This window comes from Stylophora pistillata, chromosome 6, assembly GCF_964205215.1.
Source record: "Stylophora pistillata chromosome 6, jaStyPist1.2, whole genome shotgun sequence".
Lineage (NCBI taxonomy): Eukaryota > Metazoa > Cnidaria > Anthozoa > Scleractinia > Pocilloporidae > Stylophora > Stylophora pistillata.
This window is the reverse complement of record NC_142524.1, coordinates 14,601,704-14,624,423: the sequence shown is the minus strand read 5'-3', so window position 1 is coordinate 14,624,423 and position 22,720 is coordinate 14,601,704. Positions and strand designations below refer to the sequence as shown.

General features: G+C 38.5%; 1 protein-coding gene across 4 annotated transcripts; it reads right to left on the bottom strand.

The window, feature by feature from the left end:
• Nucleotides 1-113: 113 nt before the first annotated feature.
• LOC148728405 (uncharacterized) lies at nt 114-17,589 on the bottom strand. 4 transcript variants are annotated; one of them, XM_088763124.1, is made up of 11 exons: nt 17,045-17,588; nt 14,409-14,476; nt 13,275-13,316; nt 13,082-13,114; nt 12,375-12,416; nt 11,336-11,377; nt 11,143-11,175; nt 10,436-10,477; nt 10,248-10,280; nt 7,327-7,602; nt 114-575 (listed from the first exon to the last, which is right to left on the bottom strand). In XM_088763124.1, exons 1-11 carry the CDS (start codon nt 17,415-17,417, stop codon nt 402-404), a joined length of 1,158 nt encoding a protein of 385 aa, XP_088619250.1. In that variant the 5' UTR covers nt 17,418-17,588; the 3' UTR covers nt 114-401. The 4 variants fall into 4 exon arrangements, with proteins under 4 accessions (XP_088619250.1, XP_088619252.1, XP_088619251.1 ...); XM_088763126.1 differs by lacking the exon at nt 13,082-13,114 and having other exon boundaries at nt 17,045-17,589; XM_088763125.1 differs by lacking the exon at nt 11,143-11,175.
• Nucleotides 17,590-22,720: the final 5,131 nt, after the last annotated feature.

The following is a 22,720-nucleotide window of genomic DNA, read 5'->3' as shown; positions in this document are numbered from 1 at the left end:
ATGCATCTTAAACAGGATAGTGTGATTAGCGATAAGTCTCAGGAATTGTCGGAAAAAGCCATTTGGCCCCCCCCCCTCCCCCCCACGTCAAAGTTTAAGAAAAAGTTACTTGGTAAAACGATATGACTATATTTTAATGTTGCGATACTGAATGGCTTCAGGATAAATCTAGAATAAGCTTATAATATCGATTGTAAATATGACTTGGTGTAAACATTCTTTGCTCTTTACTACGACTGGACACATTTGAGAAAAATTAATGCACCAGTGACAAAAGATATGATATCGAGGGCAGTTGGTCATATGCTAAACAGCTAAATTGCTCTTCTCGTTTCTGGTACAACTCTCTATTAACTTTTCTACAAAGACTCTCTTTAAACTAATGGCTTTACGTTTTCCCCTTATGACTGACACTCCCAGTAGTGGATGTTGCAATACATTTTTGCATCTCCAGATGTTAGGGTACCATCGCAAATGCACTCGTAGGCTCTCTTGCCACCTGAGATGACTTTACTTGATAATTTTGAAACTTTTGCGTCATTTGTATCACAGTTTACACCAATAAACGTCCCATTCTGCCGAAAACAGAAAAAAAGATATATGATACTGACAAAATGATGATAATAATGATTATGCTAAATAACTTCAGAGTTCGATATACGCAAGACTAATGTAATGAAACATTTTTCCTGTTTGTTTGTTTATTTATTTATTTATTTATTTATAAAAAAAATATTTAAAGAGGGAGCTCAGCTCGCCACAGCGGTTTTCAGTGAGGCCCTCAAAATTAACAATGTATAAAATAAGTAATCACGTAATTAACAAGTAAACACTCACGGTGGAAATATGAAATATGAAATATCTAAAATATGAAATATCTAAAATATGAAATATCTAAAATATGAAATATCTAAAATATGAAATATCTAAAATATGAAATATCTAAAATATGAAATATCTAAAATATGACATGAACAGAAAATAATAAAATCGATGTGCAAGCGATGACACACTAACGGAACCTATTAAAATTCAAAATACTTAAGCAGTGAAATTTTAAAAGCATCATAGGGTAGACTATTCATGTCTTCTGGGAGGGAATTCCAGTCTGTCAATGCACTATTAAAAGATCTGAGTGGACCCCAGTTCGTGTTTGATCATTAACAGATCTAATAGTTTCCTTGGAGCGAGTGTTATAGCTATGATAGTCTGTGCCTCGAGTAATCATACTGTTTCTTTCACTGTCATTTATAAGTTTATACATAAAAAGACACCGTTGCATTGATCCTCTGGATGATAGATTGATCCAGTTCATATCAAGAAGTGCTTAAATTGAAGAGGAATGTGTCGCTCCATCCAGTACTAGCTTAGCTGCTTTATTCTGAAGAACTTGAATAGAATCCATCAAAACTTTGTTATTTTTATCACCTCATACGTTACTTGCATATTCGAGAACAGGAATGACCATTGTTGATATATAGATCCTCCATGCATAAACTGGGAGAAGATGCTTGATTCGTTTTATCACACCTAGTTTCTTTGCTATTTTACTTTGTAGCTGTTCAATATGGTCATGCCAAGTAAGATGCTGGTTTATGATCACTCCGAGATACTTTAATCTGGTAACGTTCTCCAGTTGATCATTATTGGCTACAAGGGCTATGTCATTGAATTGACTTAGTCTGTTACGTCCTTCAATGACCATAATCTTCGACTCAGTAACATTTAGTGTCAGCTAATTATTATGTAACCAAGATGTAATAGCTGCCAAGTCTGCATTGAGCTTTGATTGCAAATTGGTTGGCGAGTTCTCATGACAATAAAATGCCATGTCATCAGCAAACAGCGTCATCTTTGAGTGCCGCCTCCCGGTTAGCTCAATGGCGCTGCGCGTTTGTGACGTCACGAAATTTTGACCCCTAGAGCGATTAGGAGAAACAAACAGGCTTCCCGAGTAAATGAATATGGGCGATGATGCGCCCATCTCTAGTTCAAACACCTCTAAAGCTCGTATTTTAAATCAAAACACAAATGAATAAAGGCTGATAGTTTCGAAAAAAACTGTTTGGGGCTGCGTTGGTGGGAGTAACCAGATAATTTGGATATATCAACAAAGTTGAAATGGTAAATTGGCCACCGTAACGATTACAAAAACTGACGTTTCGAGCGTCAGCCCTTCGTCGGAGCGAACTATTCGGTGGCCAATTTACCCTGTCAACTTTGTTGATATATCCAAATTATTTTAAATCAAAACGACGGTGTTCCTGGCTCAAAGTTCGAGCAGTAGAGGCTTGAAATTGAGCGGAAAACGAGCAGACCTCACCGCTCGTGTTCGTGACTGCATCAAGTCGGGAAAACATTATGTACTTGATTCAAGTATAGATGATGGGGAATGGCTTCAGGCGAAGATACTAAAGGAAAGTAAAGTCGATCACGTGAAACTTAAGGATCTAACAGTTCAATGTAAAAAGGGGGGTTAACAGGCCTACACGACTCCCCAGCGCGTGTTTAGAATAGCCTATTCAAAGTTTGGCCCTCACGAGTATGTCTTTGAGCGATCGCCCTCATTTTTAAGACACGAGTGGCGGATTTTTATATAGTTCGCTTAGTACTGGTTGTTTCTATTAAATGCTAGTGTCTCATGAGAATTTGCTTTACTTTTTTTTCGGTCACTGATGGTTGGTATTGTGTAATAAAAGGCAAGATTCGTTGGTTCGTCTTCGGTTTCTGTTGAAGAGCTAGTTTCCTGTTTTTGAAATTCGCCTCTGAGAGGGTTGTGTTAATGAGGGCCTCTGGGTAGCCTCTCTTTTGCAAATGCGCTTTGAAATTTGCAATTTTCTCCTCGAATATTGTATGAGATGAGTTTTTTCTGAGAAGTCTAAGAGCCTCTCCTTTTATTAAGCCCTTCTTAACTCCTTGTGGGTGACAGGAACTATAGTGTGTATACTGAGATGTCTCAGTTTGTTTAAAATGAGTACGCACATCAAGGATTGCGTCCTTTTCGAATCGTTCGCCTTTATAGATGTAGGCGTCCAGGAGTGTTGTTTCCTTAGCGGAAATTTCAGCCGTAAATTTCATTGTTGGATGATGATTGTTTGCTTTTTCAATGAAACTTTCTATTGTTGCTTTTTTTGTACTCCATAGCGAGATGTCGTCTATGTAATGTTTCCAAACAAGCGGTTTGAAAAGGCTTTTGTCAAGGATATCCGTGTACAGCACAAATATAAGTATTGTAGTTAATACTATCAACTGAAAAATTCTTTCTAGAACACGCATTAACCCGGGGTTGACAAAGTTCCAAGTCATGCTTCGGCTTTGGGAACAGTATGAAGGCTTTCCGACCGTTTTTCAGCATTTCTTTAAGCGAATCTGGCAATCTTTCTGGATATCTTGAGCCATTTTTGTACCCCGAAAGCAATGCCTAGTTGCAACCATTTTAGAAAGTTAGAGCCTTTTTTTGAGCGAAAATAGTCTTGCTTCTGATACGTTTTGCAGACAATTCCTTGTAAAGACTGCGAGTGTTTGCCCTAAACCAGTGGGGGGTCCAAAGATGACATATCTATTTTTAGACCTGGCACGCAGCGCCATTGGTTAGAGCGCCGAATTGTGTTGTGCGGGAGGTGGAGGGTTTGAGCCCCGGCCGGACCAATACTCATGGTCTTAAAATAAGTGAGGAGAATTTGCTACCTTTCTACAATCAAGAAATGGATAGATATTCTAGTCTTCTCGGATAAGGACGAATAAACCATAGGCCCCGTATCCTGCAGGGTTAGGGGTAGGAGACGTTAATTTCCCACGCACGAGATTACTGTGTGGTGGATGTCCTCCCCTGGGTGGGATGGGCGGGTGTTGGCCCTGAAAAGCCCCTATGGGGAGTGGTCAATTAACCTATGTATCTATGTATGTATGTAGATTGAACTCTTTCAATATATACCAAGAATAACAATGGCCCCAGAATGCTACCCTGCGGCACTCCCATAGTGACTTTAGCTGGGGGGGGGGGGGGACAATGCATTTACACACACTGTTTTCCTAACTCGACCAGTGAGATATGAGCGGAACCATTCTAAACTTTTTCCTGCTACTCCCAGCGACTTGAGTTTGTTGATGAGGAGCAGATGATCGACAGTGTCGAACGCCTTGCAAAGGTCCAGGAACACTGTTCCCGTCACGCATCCTTTGTCCATACTTTCAAGGACTTGGTCTGTAAAGTCGATTAGCGTAGTGGAAGTTGAACGCTTCAGTCGGAAGCCAATGCAAACTGTGATTGTGATAATAGTCTGTTTACTTCCAAAAAGGAACTTAACTGAAAATGTGCTGGTCTCTCTATGATCTTGCTTATAGTTGGTAAGATTGATATTGGTCGATAGGTATCCTTTATTGACTTATCTCCATCTTTAAATAATGCAATGACTTTTGCACATTTCCAGACTCTAGGAAATACTCCATCACTGAAGGATTTATTGATCAAACCAGTTAGTATTGGGGCGATGACGTCAGAAGCATCCTTCAACAGGCGTGCACTTAGCTTATCAAGTCCAACAGCTTTGTTAGGTTTTAAGGATTTAAGGGCATTGCGGACGAAGTTCACATTAACATTATGCAATTGAAATTCAGAAGAAGGGGTGTTGGAAGTAAAAGCAGTCGAAATGCTTTGAAACGGTTTTGCTAGTACTTTGCCAATTGACACAAAGTACTGGTTCATAATCTTGGCGATGGAGAGATTTTCAGTGTGCCATTTCCCGTTTTCAAAGATTGAAGAAACAGTCGACTTTTTCGTACCGGCGAGTACCTGTTTTATTGCGCGCCTCATTTCACAGGAATCACATTTCACAGGAACCACCCCTGCGCATGAGTAAATCTCATTTTTGCGAATGAACAAGTGCATAACATTTTTTTATTATACAACGATAGCCGACGGCGAAAATTCGCGATATTCTTCTTTCGACTTCTCCTTCTCGAACTGATGTTATCATAAATGCATCATGGTCAGAAACCCAAGGAGGTTATTTCCCTTCCCCCACCCCCCATACAATCTCTGACTCAAATTTACCAAAATACCCTTTCCGTGGTTCGTTTGCATAAGCAAATCTCCGCAATCTTTACAGTTCCGAGTGTCGGTAATCGATTTGTGACTTACTTGAATTTTTGCGGCACAGTCTTAGATCTTTCAGGTTAACATTTGATTGGGCTCCCACAGACAAAGTTAAATCATGTCTACCTTCAGTTGTTATATATAAAATTCTCGCGCACGGGCCGGTGCTGTTCATAAAAAAGTTTTACAACACATTATTTCGCCGAGCGCGATGCTGATGAAAGGATTTGTGAAAAGATCAGGAGGTTGACTATTTTACCAATTTTTATTCCGCGTTAGCGTATTTTCGGCACGAAACGTAGGGGACTTTGCCCCCTCACTCATACCCAAATTTTTGTTTGGGGGTAACGCCCCCTTCGTACCCTTCCTCCTCTGCTCCGCCGGCTATGAATCGGTGTTATGGGAGGCGATTGTACATGTAGAGTACTATTTTCTGGAAATTTAGAGAATGCCGGTGCCTAGTCAGAGGGTCTCAATGGGAGGATGGCTTCTACGGCTAACAGTTAAATTTTTGACCATTTTACGGGTGCTCAATTGCATTTTATGCTGATGATACCAAAATGTATAGGATTATTAATACTCAAGAGGATCTGTCCTCTTTTCAAAGTGACATAGATAAAATATCAGATTGGTGTGAGATGAACAAGATGACAATTGATACTAAGAAATGTAAGATCATGCGAATAACCAGGAAAAGGGACCCTTAGTTGAGGAGTATAACATTGAAGGTCAACCCTTGGAATATGTTAATGTTTATAAAGATTTAGGATTGTTTACTGTTAGTGGTGTCTCATGGAACTAGCATATAGATAGAATAACTGCTAAGGTCAATAGGGTTTTAGGGTTGGTAAAAAGGACTTGTAGGGACTTAAATGATGTTCAAACAATGAGAATGCTTTATTGTAGTCTTGTGAGACCCTTATTGGAATATTCATGTGAAACTTGGAACCCTTATACTAAACGTAACATTGACAAATTGGAGGCTCTTCAGCGAAGAGCTACTAGATGAATCACTAGGTTTGATGATGATTATGGTACTAGACTATCTAAATTGAAAATGTTGCTATTACCTGATAGGAGGTTCATTAAGGATGTTACGTTTTTGTTCAATGTAATTAATGGCCATTATGACATAGACATTTCCAATAACCTCATATTTTGTAGGGACAGAAGCATGACTTATAATTTGAGGAAAAATAACAAACAGGACCTTGTCCCAAATTTTAGCAGAACTAACGGTCTCAAATATAGTTTTTTTTAACAGTACCGTTGGTGAATGGAATAGCTTACCTAATCACATTAGAGAATCAGATAGTATTGAAACTTTTAAAAAGAAGGTTTCAAGTTTTATTAAGGATAAGGATAATTAGGGCATTTGTTTTAATATTTCAGTATAGTTTTGCTATATTAAATTTTTTTAATTCGAGGGGGGCATCCCTTGTATGGTGCGTCAGCGCTTTTGGTTGTCTCCGTCTTCACAATTTTTCCTTTTAAGGTTTTTATTAAGCTTAATTGTTATTCATGCTAATTGTTTGTGTATTCTTGTGGAGTGAATTTGTAAGAAATAAGGATAAATGAATAAAATAAATAAAAAGACAGTTAATATCAATCCATTGCTATCATCGGAAATATTGTTTACCGTTAACGGTTAAAATTTGTCAATTTTTACGGCTAACGGCTACCATGGCACTTTCAAGAAAATTATTTTACGTCATTTAGTTGTAATTCTACAAGGATAGTTGTGTTGTAGGCGCCCAGAATGATTAAGAAAACGATGTGAATGTATATAAGGACTAAATCATATGGGAGTAATAGTTTCTATGGTTTGAAGAGACTGACTCTCTGAAACGTCTTACCAATAGAGAGCCTTTGTGGCATATTTGAAATATTGTGAGGGAATAGTGAGATTGTGTCAGTGGCAAACTAAGGCTTTAGTGGGCTTGAGTAAGTTTAAAGGATTCTTATTGGTAGTATTTCTTAAAGGAATTGCTTCTTCGTAAGAATTAACTTAGGACTTGTTATTCAATAAAAAAGTTAGATGCCTTGGAGTTTAGAAAAGTTTCTCCATGTACTTTTGTTGTAAAGTTCAACAATTTTGAAGTTTTCTTTGGTTCTTTTTATGAATTTGAAGAACCTTCTAATAATCCTCTCTTAGTAAAGTTTGTATTAAAATTTAGACTAAAAAGATTAATTTTTTTCTGTACCCAATATAGAGCTGATCTGTAACTTACGTTTGGTTCTCTGACTTCCACTGTTTGTTTAGCGCTTGCGTGTTTTATCATACCAGGGCTGCTTGAAGTCTTGAAAACACAGAAACTGGCCCCTAGTCCAGGTGGGCCCTGGGTACCATTGTACCCAGATGGTCCACGAAGGCCCTGAACACCAGGTGGTCCAGGTAGTCCAGATGGTCCTGTAGAACCCTGAGTACCATTATATCCTGGAAGTCCGGGAGGCCCGACAGGTCCAATATCACCCTTAGAACTGTTGAATCCCGTTGGCCATGTGATCTAAGAAAACAAGATCTCCTGTTTTGATAAGAAGCAAGGATAATTTTTTGGCCAAAAAAGAAAAGTTTCCCAGAAGACGTGGTGATAATTTCCCTGATATCGTGGAACAGCTGTGAGGAAGGGTGGCGAGAGGCTTTAGCTGTCGTCACTATTTCCTCGCGCGGAATTTTTTGGATAGGACTCCACCGATTGTGACTGCTAGTTTCTCTCGGAGCACTTCACTCATAGCGCGAAGATCATTAGTTTGAGCCGCCTCGGGGGAGCTCACACTATGTTACACGGATAAATTGTTTATAAGTAAAGGACGAGCACTTCAAACCTTTGGGACCTGCAATCGTTTCATCAGTCTGTAGTCCACATCCAATATGCTGTTCACGGGTGAACTATATATTTTAGGCTCTTTTTATATGAGCGGGGCTGATACAATTAGAAGATCTACCAGGTCACTAGTTTTGGTATTAGACACGGTACAGGAAACGTATGGGCAGGTTAGGTGACTCTTTGGTGACGCAGTCAGTTTCATAAATTCACGAATTTTTTTTTTTATGAGATTAATAAAAATGATTTGTGTGGACCTTTCTTACTTCCTTTGAGAAACCAAGAGCATTGCTTAAAAGGCAAAAAAAAAAAAACTGTTAGCGAGAACTTCTTTGTACAGCTATGAAGAGATTATGTCGTAGTGAAGTTACACTGAGTTTTATTTCCCTTTCCCGAGCTACAAGAAATGCATAAAGCTTACACCGTGTCAAATAAATTTTTATAGCTGTACAATCTTCCACATGTCAGTTGTTATCCACGCAAAAATCAACACTCATACTACTCCATGCTGTTCCAAAAATTAGTAATGACTTTTAGGATTTACAAGAAATGCATAAAGCTTACATCCGGGTCAAATAAATTTCTATAGCTGTACAATCTTCCACATGGGAAAGAAAATTCAAGTTTAGTTTCTATAAAATAGTTTAATGAAATAGTTTAATTAATATAAATATACATAGATTTAATGTGTGGTAGGCGTAAAAAACAACTACATATACATCCCTACAGACCTGATTCGTGGTTACCCACTCATCAGGGGATTTTTATGGCAGAATAATGCGATACCATCGCTTATATTCGACGGCGCCGAAACCTGTGAACTTATCGGAAACTTCCTCTTGTCCCAGCTACAGAATCTCAACATAAACATTGGTCTATACCGAGACGACGGACTTGCCACAACCGACGCCACACCCAGGGACACTGAAAATATCAAAAAAGAGATATACCACATTTTTAACGCTAACGGACCCCGCGTCACCATGGAAGATAACAAACAAGTAATCAACTTCCTGGACGTCACATTTAATCTCAGCCAAAACACCTACCAGCCATATACCAAACCTAATACCACACTACAATACGTTCACCGCGAAAGCAACCATCCACCGTCCACCACGAAAAACATCCCCGCCGGCATCAACAGACGCTTATCATTCCTCTCATCCGACAAAACTTCCTTCGACCAAGCCGCTCCCGCCTACCAGAAAGCATTAAACCAGCACCAGTGGTTACAGCTACACACTCCACTACGAACCAACACACACATACAAAGACGCAAGAACCGCCAACGCAACAACATCCTCTGGAACAACCCGTCTTTCACCAAGAACACCAGCACTAACAACGGACATAAATTCCTCACGCTGATTGACAAACACTTCCCCAAAGACCATAAGCTCTGTAGAGTTTTCAACAGAAACACAATCAAAATTAGTTACAGCTGCATGGACAATACAAAACAAATCATCAACAACCACAACAAAAGAATCCTCACCTCCCACGTAAAGACTAACGCCACCGCCACAAACGACACCTCCACCGCAAACAACAACAAGAAATGCAACTGCTGACAGAAAAACTCATGCCCTGTATAAGGAGACTGCCTCAAACAATCTGTCATATACCAAGCTACTATTACGCGTAAAGGCAACAGCACGACAGACACATACATCGGGCTCACTCCAAACGACTTTAAGTCCCGCTGCAACAACCACACCTCATCATTCCGAGACGCAAAACACCGCAACTCCACCGAACTCAGCAAACACATCTGGACAACAACTTCGATTATTCCATCACCTGGTGCATCCTATCTTCTCACCTGCCCTACAACAGCTCAAGCAAACGATGCAACCTATGCCTTTAAGAAAAATTCCTGATCATCTGTCACCCAGACGTATCAACATTCAACAAGCGTAACGAACTCGTCTCTTCCTGCCGACACAGAAACAAAGCCCTCCTACGCAACAGCTGACTTGACACTTTTCACACCGCATAAACCATGTTAATTAGCAATTAGTATAGTATATAAGCGATGGTATCGCATTATTCTGCCATTAAAATCCCCTGATGAGTGGGCAACCACGAAACAGGTCTGTAGGGATGTATATGTAGTTGATTTTTCCGGCTACCACACAGTATACCCGCCCTACTATTTGTATCGGGCACTGTTTGACGGACACCAAGTTTAATCTCTCAATATATAGATTTAGCTAGATTATAAACCATTAATTAGAAAGAAATCAGTTATTGATATCAAACCAAATTTAATATTTCATCCAAGAAATTTCCGAACCGTCATGTATGTTCAGATTTAGACTTACATTGCATTTCACATTTTCCAGTTTCTTTTCCACCTGTCCAAAAGATAAGAACTATTATTAATAAACAACACATATGTAATGCTCGTTTAAATTCTAAAGCCCAACTCACGAATAGCTGCTTCCTTAATATCGCCACCCGATACAGGGATACATGTTGAAGACGATGTATAAACACTAATAATATTTACCTCTGTAACGTTTTTCTCCAAATTCTCCAAGTCGTTTGAAACCTGCCACAATAATGAATGGAAAAATTAACTCAGGAGACTGCGTCGTATCAAACATACATTATTTGAGTCGAATGAGTTTTATAACATAGATCACGTGAAACTTGCGCTCTAATTTGTAAACTCGGTGTCTACTATTTGCCCATGGGTGTACGCTTTTCACGTGAGCAAATGTTATCAAGTAACGGCAAGTGTTTCGCAAGTAATTGGTTTTTCATGTTATCAAGAAGCTTAAGTTCATCGCGGCTATCGCCTCGAGAGACTCTTGCGCTTCTTTCGTGCTCAGCAACCTCCCGCGTGCATCCATAACTCAATAGTGTACGCCGTGGTGTTTACCATTAGTTAATAATTGTCATGTGCTACAAGAAATGTGAGGTATTCAAGAAATGGATTTGCATTGTTGTGTCATCTTACATATGAGAAAACGACAACTTAAATACAATGAATATAAAATGTTAATACCCATAAGGATGACTACATATATTAAATATTCCATGAATGATGCCAATAACTGCCATTAGATCAATGAATTATTGAAAATAGTCAATAGCTCAATAGCGAAGGAAATCAACAAATAGACTTAAAAGAAAAAAATTCACAAGTAAATATTTGAATTGTCATGGATATTCAGTGTTAACCAAGAGAATATTCTCTGGGTGTAAACTTACTTTATTTTTCAAGTTTTCCAAACCCATTTCAATCTGTCAGGAGAAAAAAGGGTACATTTTGAACAATACAGACTTTTTCAACTCTCTCGTAATTTTAAATTGTCAAGCACCCAAGGATTTTGTTTTTATATCGATGCTCCCCTCAGAGTATTAGAATTTGAAGACTATATTCAAACATTGAATGAAAACCCACCTTGGCAATTGCAACGTCATTCTCCAGATTCCTATATGAAACCTGTGACAGCGACGGACAGAAATATGTTCATAACCAAATTTAGCTAAAGAGGTTTCGATTTAAAATATCAAGATGAACTCAGATAAAATAAAAATCTAGGAATAATACAAGAGTCGTGCAAAGAAAATTATTCCCCGAGCCCCCCTCCCCCCCCGCAAAAAAAAGGAAAAAAAGGAGACGTCCCATTTCGAACAGAATATAATTTGAATAGACACGAGTTGAAAGAAGGAACAAATTTTCCTTTCCGATTCATCAACATTCCGTTTACTTTGCAGCTTTCTTAGGCAACCTATGTTTGAGCCCGAGGTACCCGTCTGAAACATGAAGTCGCATGAGTAGAATATCGGTTGTTAATATCCAACTACACCTAGACGAGTACAAATAACGCCATAGACGAGTACAAATAGCACGCGGTATTTGTACTCGTCTATTGTAGAGTACCAGTTAAACAGGTTTTCTCGCATCGCGCAAGCGAAGAGTTGGATTGTAATTACGAAAAAAAAAAACAAATGGCGGACAATTTGAATCATATTTCCGACGACGAAGAGTTAGAATGGCTGGCAAATATAGATCCAAGTTCATTACATGAATCGAACGAATGCGATACCATCGCTTATAATCGACGGCGCCGAAACCTGTGAACTTATCGGAAACTTCCTCTTGTCCCAGCTACAGAATCTCAACATAAACATTGGTCTATACCGAGACGACGGACTTCCCACAACCGACACCACACCCAGGGACACTGAAAATGTCAAAAAAGAGATATGCCACATTTTTAACGCTAACGGACTCCGCGTCACCATGGAAGCTAACAAACAAGTAATAAACTTCCTGGACGTCACATTTAATCTCAGCCAAAACACCTACCAGCCATATACCAAACCTAATACCACACTACAATGTGGTATTAGCTGCTTCCTCAATATCGCCACCCGCAACTCGAAGATACAGGGATACACATTCAAGACGATGTATAAACACTAATAATATTTACCTCTGTAATGTTTTTCTCCACATTCTCCAAGTCGTTTGCAACCTGCCACAATAATGAATGGAAAAATTAACTTAGGAGACTGCGTCGTATCAAACATACATTATTTGAGTCGAATGAGTTTTATAACATAAATCACGTGAAGCTTGCGCTCTAATTTGTAAACTCGGTGTCTACTATTTGCGCATGGGTGTACGCTTTTCACGTGAGCAAATGTTATCAAGTAACGGCAAGTGTTTCGCAAGTAATTGGTTTGTCATGTTATCAAGAAGCTTAAGTTCATCTCGGCTATCGCCTCGAGAGACTCTTGCGCTTCTTTCGTGCTCAGCAACCTCCCACGTGCATCCATAACTCAATAGTGTACGCCGTGGTGTTTACCATTAGTTAATAATTGTCATGTGCTACAAGAAATGTGAGGTATTCAAGAAATGGATTTGCATTGTTGTGTCATCTTACATATGAGAAAACGACAACTTAAATACAATGAATATTAAAAGTTAATACACATAAGGATGACTACATATATTAAATATTCCATGAATGATGCAAGTAACTGCCATTAGATCAATGAATTATTGAAAATAGTCAATAGCTCAATAACGAAGGAAATCAACAAATAGACTTAAAAGAAAAAAATTCACAAGTAAATATTTGAATTGTCATGGATATTCAGTGTTAACCAAGAGAATATTCTCTGGGTGTAAACTTACTTTATTTTTCAAGTTTTCCAAACCCATTTCAATCTGTCAGGAGAAAAAAGGGTAAATTTTGAACAATACAGACTTTTTCAACTCTCTCGTAATTTTAAATTGTCAAGCACCCAAGGATTTTGTTTTTATATCGATGCTCCCCTCAGAGTATTAGAATTTGAAGACTATATTCAAACATTGAATGAAAACCCACCTTGGCAATTGCAACGTCATTCTCCAGATTCCTATATGAAACCTGTGACAGCGACGGACAGAAATATGTTCATAACCAAATTTAGCTAAAGAGGTTTCGATCTAAAATATCAAGATGAACTGAGATGAAATAAAAATCTAGGAATAATACAAGAGTCGTGCAAAGAAAATTATTCCCCAAGCCCCCCTCCCCCCCCGCAAAAAAAAGGAAAAAAAGGAGACGTCCCATTTCGAACAGAATATAATTTGGATAGACACGAGTTGAAAGAAGGAACAAATTTTCCTTTCCGATTCATCAACATTCCGTTTACTTTGCAGCTTTCTTAGGCAACCTATGTTTGAGCCCGAGGTACCCGTCTGAAACATGAAGTCGCATGAGTAGAATATCGGTTGTTATTATCCAACTACACCTAGACGAGTACAAATAACGCCATAGACGAGTACAAATATCACGCGGTATTTGTACTCGTCTATTGTAGAGTACCAGTTAAACAGGTTTTCTCGCATCGCGCAAGCGAAGAATTGGATTGTAGTTACGAAAAAAAAAAAAAAAAACAAATGCCGGACAATTTGAATCATATTTCCGACGACGAAGAGTTAGAATGGCTGGCAAATATAGATCCAAGTTCATTACATGAATCGAACGAAGAAAAACAGCTTGACGACCAGAAAAGTTCTTCATTTAATGAAGAAAATAGAAACAGCAACACAACAACGCGTCAATTCCGTTCCGCTTCGCATACTTCTGTCACGCACTCCCCGTAAATAAACATCTGCGAAATTCGCCCGCACTGAAATAACAGTTTGGCGTGTTGGATAATAAATAAGTTATTAGACGTTTTGTTGTGTAGTATCGCTGAGTATTTTTAATCGTGATTTGTATTTTGAGGAGCCCGTAGGGCGAGTCAAAATACGGCACAACTCGTAAAAATACTCAGCGATACTGCACAACAAAACGTCTAATAAGATATATGTATTCTGCAGCAGGGTTGCACTGATTGTGAGAAGATTTAAATCCCCACTACACGTACTCGAGATCTTTCCTAGTTTATATCAGTGATGAATTACGCTGTACATTAGAGGCCTCCTTTGTTGGATATTCTTTTCTTCTCAATAATAAAGAATTTTGACCTACTGAAGATTCTCTCAACGCTGAGAGGTTCCTTTTCAAATCTTGTAGGTTCTTCTTAAGTTCTGCTATTTCTAAATGAAAAATATTGATGAAATAATAAATAAAAGCTTAAAATGCATGTTAAAAGATAACTACGTAAAAAGGACTCTATATGAATCAATATCTATAATGACTGAATAATAATCGATCAGTGAAAAGAATCCAGTTATCTTAATGAGCAGAAGTGATGAGCAAACATAAACTTTGTAGCTTTACAAAACTGGAGTCTTCGGATTTTTTCGGATTAGTTCACCGCCTACTCAACTAAAGGACTTTTCCACTGTTTAAACATTGAGCATCGACGATTTAAAAAATAATGGGAAAGGGAAATTCTCAATACAAGCAGGGCGTAAATAATTTGTAGAAATAAGATATTGAGGTCAACCAGTCTCAAAGAAACACATTAAATAAGCCGCAAGAGAGAACCGTTTGCGATAGAGTGAATGCTTCAGTCTGTACGGAGAAACTTTTTTGGTGTAGCCATGGGCACCAAAATGGGACCTAGCTATGCCAGTCTTTTTGTAAGTTTTGTCGAACATCAATTTTTCAGCCAATACAACGGGTCCGAACCTGAACTCTACGGTCGCTACATCGACGACTGTATCGGCGCTACCTCCTCTACCAGAGAGGAGCTCACTCAATTCATAACCGCAGTCAATTCTTTTCACCCGGCTCTGAAATATACCTGGGAAATTTCTGACAATTCTTTATCCTTTTTAGACATCAAAGTTTCAATTGAAGGTAACGGTTTATGCACTAGTGTGTATTACAAACCTACAGACTCGCATAATTACTTGTTATATTCGTCTTCGCATCCATCTCACGTTAAGAATTCCATTCCTTTTTCTCAATTTCTAAGACTTCGTCGTTTATGTAGTGATGACTCTGATTTCCACCACAAATCAGAGTCAATGTGCCAGTTTTTCGATAAACGTGGTTACCCTGTTTCTGTCGTTCAAGCAGGTTACCACCGCGCCCAACTTATTGATCGACATTCAGCACTACAAACGTCGCATAAGGAAGATTCTGACCGCATTCCATTTACTCTCACATTTCACCCTCAAGACCACTCAGTTAAATCAATCATTCTTAAAAACTTTAAATTACTTCAAAACGATCCAGAGACAAGCACTATCTTTTCGCAGCATCCGCTCGTTTCATTCAAACGCGACAAAAACATAGGCAATTTTTCCGTCAGAAGTTCGTTTCAGACTAATGACCAACCAGGCACTTCTAAATGCGCTCGTGCACGATGCAAAACGTGTCCTTTCATTCACAACACTGATAAAATATCGGGACCTAAATGATCCATTAAGATCACCGATCACTTCACGTGCACCTCGGCCAATGTAATCTATTGCATAACCTGCACTTATTGCAAAAAGATATACATCGGCGAAACAGGCAGAAGACGAGGTGACCGATTCCGAGAACACCTTCGAGACGTGGAAAAGAATGACAAGGACACATCGAAACCAGTCGCTAGACACCTTAATTTACCTAATCATTCTAAGCAACATATGGCAATCTGCGGTCTTTCCTTACACTTAGGCAGCACGGAAAGCCGTAAAACTCTTGAACAAAAGCTCATCTTTCAAACCGGCAGTCTAAATCCCACAGGGATCAACGAACGCTTTTCATTCCATTAATTTATTCGTGTTTTTCTCGTTGCCATGTTCCCACCAATAACGTAGCTCCATTTTCTGCCTTTAAAAGCACACACAACCCACAATTCCTCTATTCGCTCCGACGAAGGGCTAAACGCTCGAAACGTCAGCTTTTGTAATCGTTACGGTGGCCAATTTAGCATTTCAACTTTGTTGATATATCCAAATTATTTCGTTACTCCCACCGACGCAGCCCCAAACAGTTCCTTTCGAAACTATCAGCCTTTATTCATTTGTACGGAGAAACATTGAATGTAGTTTTTCGATTATGATTGACCCTAGAGCTCAAGAATCGACCCACAGGGAGAAGGATGATCTTTAATGAAATTGACGAAGGTTTCCTGATCATCTTATACGCCAATGATATTCATTTCGAATCTTACACTGACTCCAATCTCTTCAAGGCCAGGGACGACGGGGGTGGATGATTTTCGTAAATTTACTGTTGTTCAATGCTATTTCTATGTGCGACTTTTGGTTATTTGAGTCACGTCAAAATATAGACGTGTGTTGGCATGCTGTGACACACAAAAGAAACGCCGCCCTCGAAAGCAGTCCCGAGTAAAGTGTCTATAGACATGTCGTTTCCTATTTGTTACTTACAATAGCTAAGACTCGAAGGTCTCTCATAATAGAAAAATTTTATCATCGAGACTTGTTCTCTGTTTAGTCGTAGATTTTGTAAGTTAATCATCTGCAAACCGTTCCAGTCTTGTCTATACTTATTCAACCTCGGTCTTCTCTGGTTTGTGCACTCTTACCTAATTTTATATTTGTCTACCTCACTAAGCTAATATTTTCTTTAATTTTTTCTAAGCTAAATCATAGTTTCACAGCGAAAAATGATTTAAAATAAAAGCGTATTTAATGTGCGATCAATTTTAAGGTAGGAGTTCATAGCTAGAATAAAACATCTTAAAAATCTGCGAATACCTGTTTCTCCAGAGCATTGCGGTGAAGCAACATGAAGTACACCGAACAACATCAGCAAGGTGAGCCCAAGAGAAACTGCTGAGATTAAACACATAGCCAGCAGAGCCACACGGTACAATCTCTGACCTTGGCTACCATCGCTTTTCTCTTCAGCAGATTGCAACAAACTGCTACCATTGCTCATATTCCTCTTTGAGATGCCATTCAGTTGCTCTTGACTATTAAATGTCGCTGCGGTTTCCTTTTTCGTAAGGAAGACCTTTTCTTGCGCTTCAGCACGATGGTTTTCTTGAAGTTCTGTTTCATAATTAGACGGCATAGGTGAGTTCGATTGTTGCCCAGGAGAAACGCTTCTGTTTAAAAGAGACATCATGTACTTCTCCAATGTCGTTAATATAGGCGTGTTATCCTATGCTTTTACTTTAGAGGTGCGAAGTCAACAGTCAATAAGATGTAGGCACCCGGAAAGAGGAATAGATATGGAGAGTATGACAAGCTGCCACGTCATATATGCGGTAGTTTTTTCTCAGTAAAGGCATGTACATACTCATACTGTTCACATCCTCTACCCTAAACGGTTTATTGCCCACGAAGAGTAATTATCGAGAAATGCGGAGCTTAGCTTGAGAAAATATGCCAGATAATGATGGAATTAACGGTTTAAGCACAACTATGTTTTATATTTCAGGGATTCGAGGAGGAGTCTGCGTTTACAAATACATACTAATAGAAAATAGAAAATACTTTGTGAATATGAGTTTAGACAAAGAAATGATATGATCCGCGTTGAAAGATATCTGCTGAGAAGCCAAATTTTTGGCAGTTTTCAAAAAGAAGTGTTTTTTTTCCTCTATTGTTGAACTTTTAGAATTCACAAACTTAATTGGCTTATTTGATCTTCATAAACAACTACCTCCTCACGTGCTCCCAAGGTCAATGTAACGTCACCCATTGAAGTTTACGTTGTTCAACATAAACAATAAACCTATTATGTTTCCTGTTTCCTGCTTCCTTCTAAAAAAAAAGCAAGAAACATCTGTGCTTGAGTCACCGCCGTTTTCAACAATTACGTACGTGCCTGCTGATTATAAAACGTTTCATATCTGTCTACCGGAAAAGATTAAGGGACAAAGGACATGGACATACTCATTCGATTATTATTATGTTCTTAAACATCGCGGAAAAACTGTTAATACTTGTTTTGGCACAGTTTAAATGAAAACATATTAAAGTGATCAATTAGTGCCAAAGCAATCTTGGGCATAAACCATGATCTTGTAAACAAAACAAAAGCCAAAAGGATGACTTGGATCAAGTCCTCATAAGTAAGCAAATATTTCTGGTTGTTTTATCATTCCATCAGAAAAACCGATTGTTCGATAGTTAAGACGAATGAGCCGCATTCCCGAATGGAAATTTCCTTGGGATACGCGTATTCCTTTTACGCAGAAATTTCCAGAGAAAGAGCTTTTGGGATGAGTGTTAGAAATGTCGTGATCTAAGATGGAGGAATGGTCTTGTATTTGAAATGTTATGAGAAGGTGACTGTTATATCAATTTGAATACATACTGTAAGGATCAATTATATCGAACGTTTTGACAGCTTAATCAGTTTGTTACTTCAGTTTGTCGTCAAAGAATAATTTTTAATAACTTCAAACACAATAAGTAAAGATTTTATACACTATGTATTACGCGATTACATATATTTATAACTTTCGCGTCCCGTCTTACTCTGAATGACCTTTAAGGAAAATATTCCACCATTTCCATGGGCAATCTGTGAAAGGAATTCTGTCTAGGCTATTCGAAACTAGTCTATAAATCGAATTAAGCCAAAGCTAATTATTCTCGAAAAAGGTGTTGATTAAAAAAATTCCATGCGTAGGTCTGCGAGAGCTCCTAAGTTCCGAACTGATTGAGCGAGCATTTCCATCGCAAACCTTTCCGAGGATAAGAAACAAATATCCTCCTAACAGTTCCGTCAACTCTGTAACATTTTCAAGTTAAAAGCTTTAACAACGTGGCTATTCTTTACCTCCCAACTGGATTTTTGGATTATCGACGTAAAAGGCAAATACCGTTTCACCGAGACAATAAGCGGCGGATAAAAAAAAGAAAAAGGTAAAAGGAACTACTATCAAGAAGTTATAATTCCGAATGTAAGCTCATCATTCAATCGGTGAGTTAATCACATTGCCTTGTTTGGAATCCACACTCTATCATCTCGTGTGAAATACAGGTGTTTGATTTTTACGTGCCCTTTCGTACATATCCGTACTCGTCCGTTTTGTAATCATCCTCGTTCGTTTTTAAACTGAATGTCTTACTGCGAATATTCTATTCGCCCTTCACGCTACTCTAAAAAGTGCGTGATGGAAAATACAAAACGAAGTGAAAGTCTTCATCAGTTCCAAATTTATCTTAGTGTAACTTTCTGGACTTCTTGTTGAAATTCATTATTTCTTTAATGTTCATTTTCTTTCAATTTGGCTGTCATCGACAATGTTGGTTGAAAACTATGCTCGTATCAAATACAGTCATAAACGTCTCCGGAAAATTCCCGATTAGTTAATTCTTTAAATGTACAGTGCTTGACATTACGTTAAGTGCTGAACACAATGTATGCTGCAAATATTTTTTTCGCGGCTTAATACAATTTTATATTTACAGGGATAAAAACGCATCAACAGTGTGCAAAATAATGAAGCAATCACGTAAGTAACACAGCGGGAATTCAGTCTGCTTTGCTAAATGTACCCCCAGCCCTTGCAGCCTAAACACGAGGCTAACTATCTCTTAATAATTATTCTCCTAATAACTATCTCCTAATAATTTCCTGGGGAAGCTTATCGGAAAACCTCGTGAAATTTCAGAAATACTCATGTGGAAACTAACAAAATAGTGAAAGAATAACGAGTACACTTTTAACTCCTAAACATCTATGGAATAATTTTGGAATTTTTTACTAAAAATAAAAATCGCTACGTACATTACTTGCGACTTACGGCAACCGTTAATCCTTTCGACCTCTTTAAAATGATAAGCATTGAAATCTCTCTCAATATCACCCCTGAATCACACATATGAATAATTGAAAGATCACCAACCGAACGACCTCTTGATTTTTAAAAAAGTTATTCTTGTCGGCATCTTAGGAAATGTATAGAGAACAGTATGCAGAATATGCACACAGAAGTTAGGCGGTAATTGGGCCCATCGGAAAAAGGTAACACCAACGACAGAAATATAATTTAGCTGTCAGTTAGTCATATCATAGAGACAGCTGAATCTTTCTTCGTCCCGCTTCTGGTTCACTATCATCTTCTTCACATAGACTCATGTTAAATGAGTGGTTTACTTTTTTCACGTTATGACTGCCACTCCCAGTAGTGGATGTTGAAATGCATCTCATATTCTCAAGTTGATAGGATACCTTCGCAAAAGCACTTGTAGGTTCTCTTGCCACCTGAGATGGTGCTAAACTTTGAAGTCAGCGCGACCCTTTGTTTAGTGGCAATCAATCACCCTTCCTCCCTCCCGACCCAATTTTTTTGCTTTAAATTCCCTGAGCTTTATAAATGCCTAGGGATACCACCCTTACGCAAAAGTCCCCCCCACCGAAAAAATTATTGCCTGAACTCAACATTTGCCGAACTCGATTTAAACCATCCGACAGAAAGGTGCCGGAGGATAATGAAAAATAGCGCCACTGTCTTCAAACGTATCAAACCATAACAATAGGCAAACTTTGATATGCCTTAATGTCCGAGAACATAACAGGGAACTACGCTTTTTTGCTAATAAATTAAATGTACGTTTAATTGTATGCTAGAATTGGAAAATGCGAAACAAGTCCGGAAAGGGCAGGGCGTTCGTACATTATCAAAAAATTTAATGGCGAGATACATGGTCAATAGAGGCTTCGCAGTTTTTTTTTTTTTAAACAAACATTTGCGAAGGTATCTTCGCTCGAGGAGATCATTGCACCGAAGGGTTCGAAGTTGTAAAAAGAAAAAAACATTTTTCGTACATTTAGCGGCAAAATGAACCTGCCCGACAAGTTAGTGCTGATGTTTCTAATACATTGTTAAATATTTCCTTTACCTTCCGCTCTAACATGATTGGGGCAGCCTTCTTGGTTAACGTTTTCTTAAGGGCGACTTTTTTTCAAGACCGCGTGAGAGGTGGTTCATCGACCGAAAAATGACTATCCTCATATTTCAGTCAGTGATGCCTTATAGTGAACTTAGAAAAGTGATAAGGCTTTTTTCCCCAGACTGGCTCCTTTATCCTAGAAAATTCACGAAAGCATCGATAGTCACGAGCGTCGATAGCCATAAAACGGCAGAAATTAGTGCCCCGAGTAGTGGCAAATGAACTTTGCTCGTGGAAAGCGAAAAAGAGAGCAAGCTCGTATCAATTTGACAAATTTGCATAGGAAGGATTGAGGTATGGCTTAAGTCTAAAACGGAACCATTTCATTTAATTTTGAGCTCAGGAAAGGCTTTTAAAAATTACCAATACAAATATTGCATTTCGTAGCAAATTTTCAATTATCATTTTTACCATGCGGTATAGCGTTAACTTAGAATCGGTTCAGGTTAAGCTCATAATAAGTGGGAATAGTGTTGTTTTCGAGGATATAAAAATTAGTTCGGGGCTTTTCATTTCCGCGCAGAAAAACTAGGCTGAACCTCGTGAAAATCGCAACATCACCATTTACGTTACGACATAATGAAATTAGGTACACCGTGGTTAAATCCGGAATTCCAAGCACATTTTAAAAGTTAGCATGGTGTTCGATCAGGAAATCCATAAAGTAAGCTAGCCTTGCACGGTTAACAACGACAGATTGGTTTTTATCCCTGCTTTCGTTTCAAATTCTCATCCATTTCTCATGGCGGAAATGTTTACAATAACACATTCCGTAAGCTAGCGGAGGGCGTCTGTTTTTCTTTGCGTATTCGAACACCTTTAAGTTTTAAGAAAGTTCCAGGGTAAACTTGCGCTTCATTGTGGACTTGAAAGAGGACAAATCAATCATGCATAACGGCAGGTCAAATATTCTTTGCCGAAGACGTTGAAGAAGGAAGCAGTTTGATACTGCTATAAGTTCAATACATTCAAGCGTTTATCACACAAGGTCGAAATATATCAATTACAAAAACACATTTTATTGTTCCCTTATTGCGATTTATTCGGCCAAGAGAATAACACGTTTAAAAACTTGTTCATTGGATAATATGGACTTTGTTATCTTGGAAGAGTGTTTCACTGAAAAGCAGAGAGGACTCACCCCCACCCCGTTGAAAACCCCTATGGTAACTATTTTCTAACGGAAAATCATTAGATTTAGATTTAGCGAGAAAACAAACTATTGACGAAAATACCTCGAGTTTTAAGATTATAACAACTTACTATATGGCAGGACAGTCTTGAAGTAAATCCAAGCGTTCTCATTAGTTCTTACTTGGTCTGGACCTTGCCATATGGACCATTTCCACGGAAGCGGTCATAAGCCGTGTATTTTTATTTGCGAAAGCCGAAAAATTAGAATTAAAGAAGTTTTAACGAACGCCATGATAAAATATTAGAAACATCGCTTACTTGTGCTGTATTGGGAAATATTGGCTCTCGGTCGTTTTTCTACGGACCTCGCCGCGGTCGCTCCGT

Excerpts from the sequence above, each read along its gene's own strand:
- LOC148728405 (XM_088763124.1), bottom strand. The coding sequence starts at position 17,417 with ATGATGTCTCTTTTAAACAGAAGCGTTTCTCCTGGGCAACAATCGAAC. Across the intron at positions 14,477-17,044 it reads GCAATGCTCTGGAGAAACAG|AAATAGCAGAACTTAAGAAG; the intron begins GTATTCGCAGAT and ends TTTTTCATTTAG. Across the intron at positions 13,317-14,408 it reads CAGCGTTGAGAGAATCTTCA|GTTTCATATAGGAATCTGGA; the intron begins GTAGGTCAAAAT and ends TCGCTGTCACAG.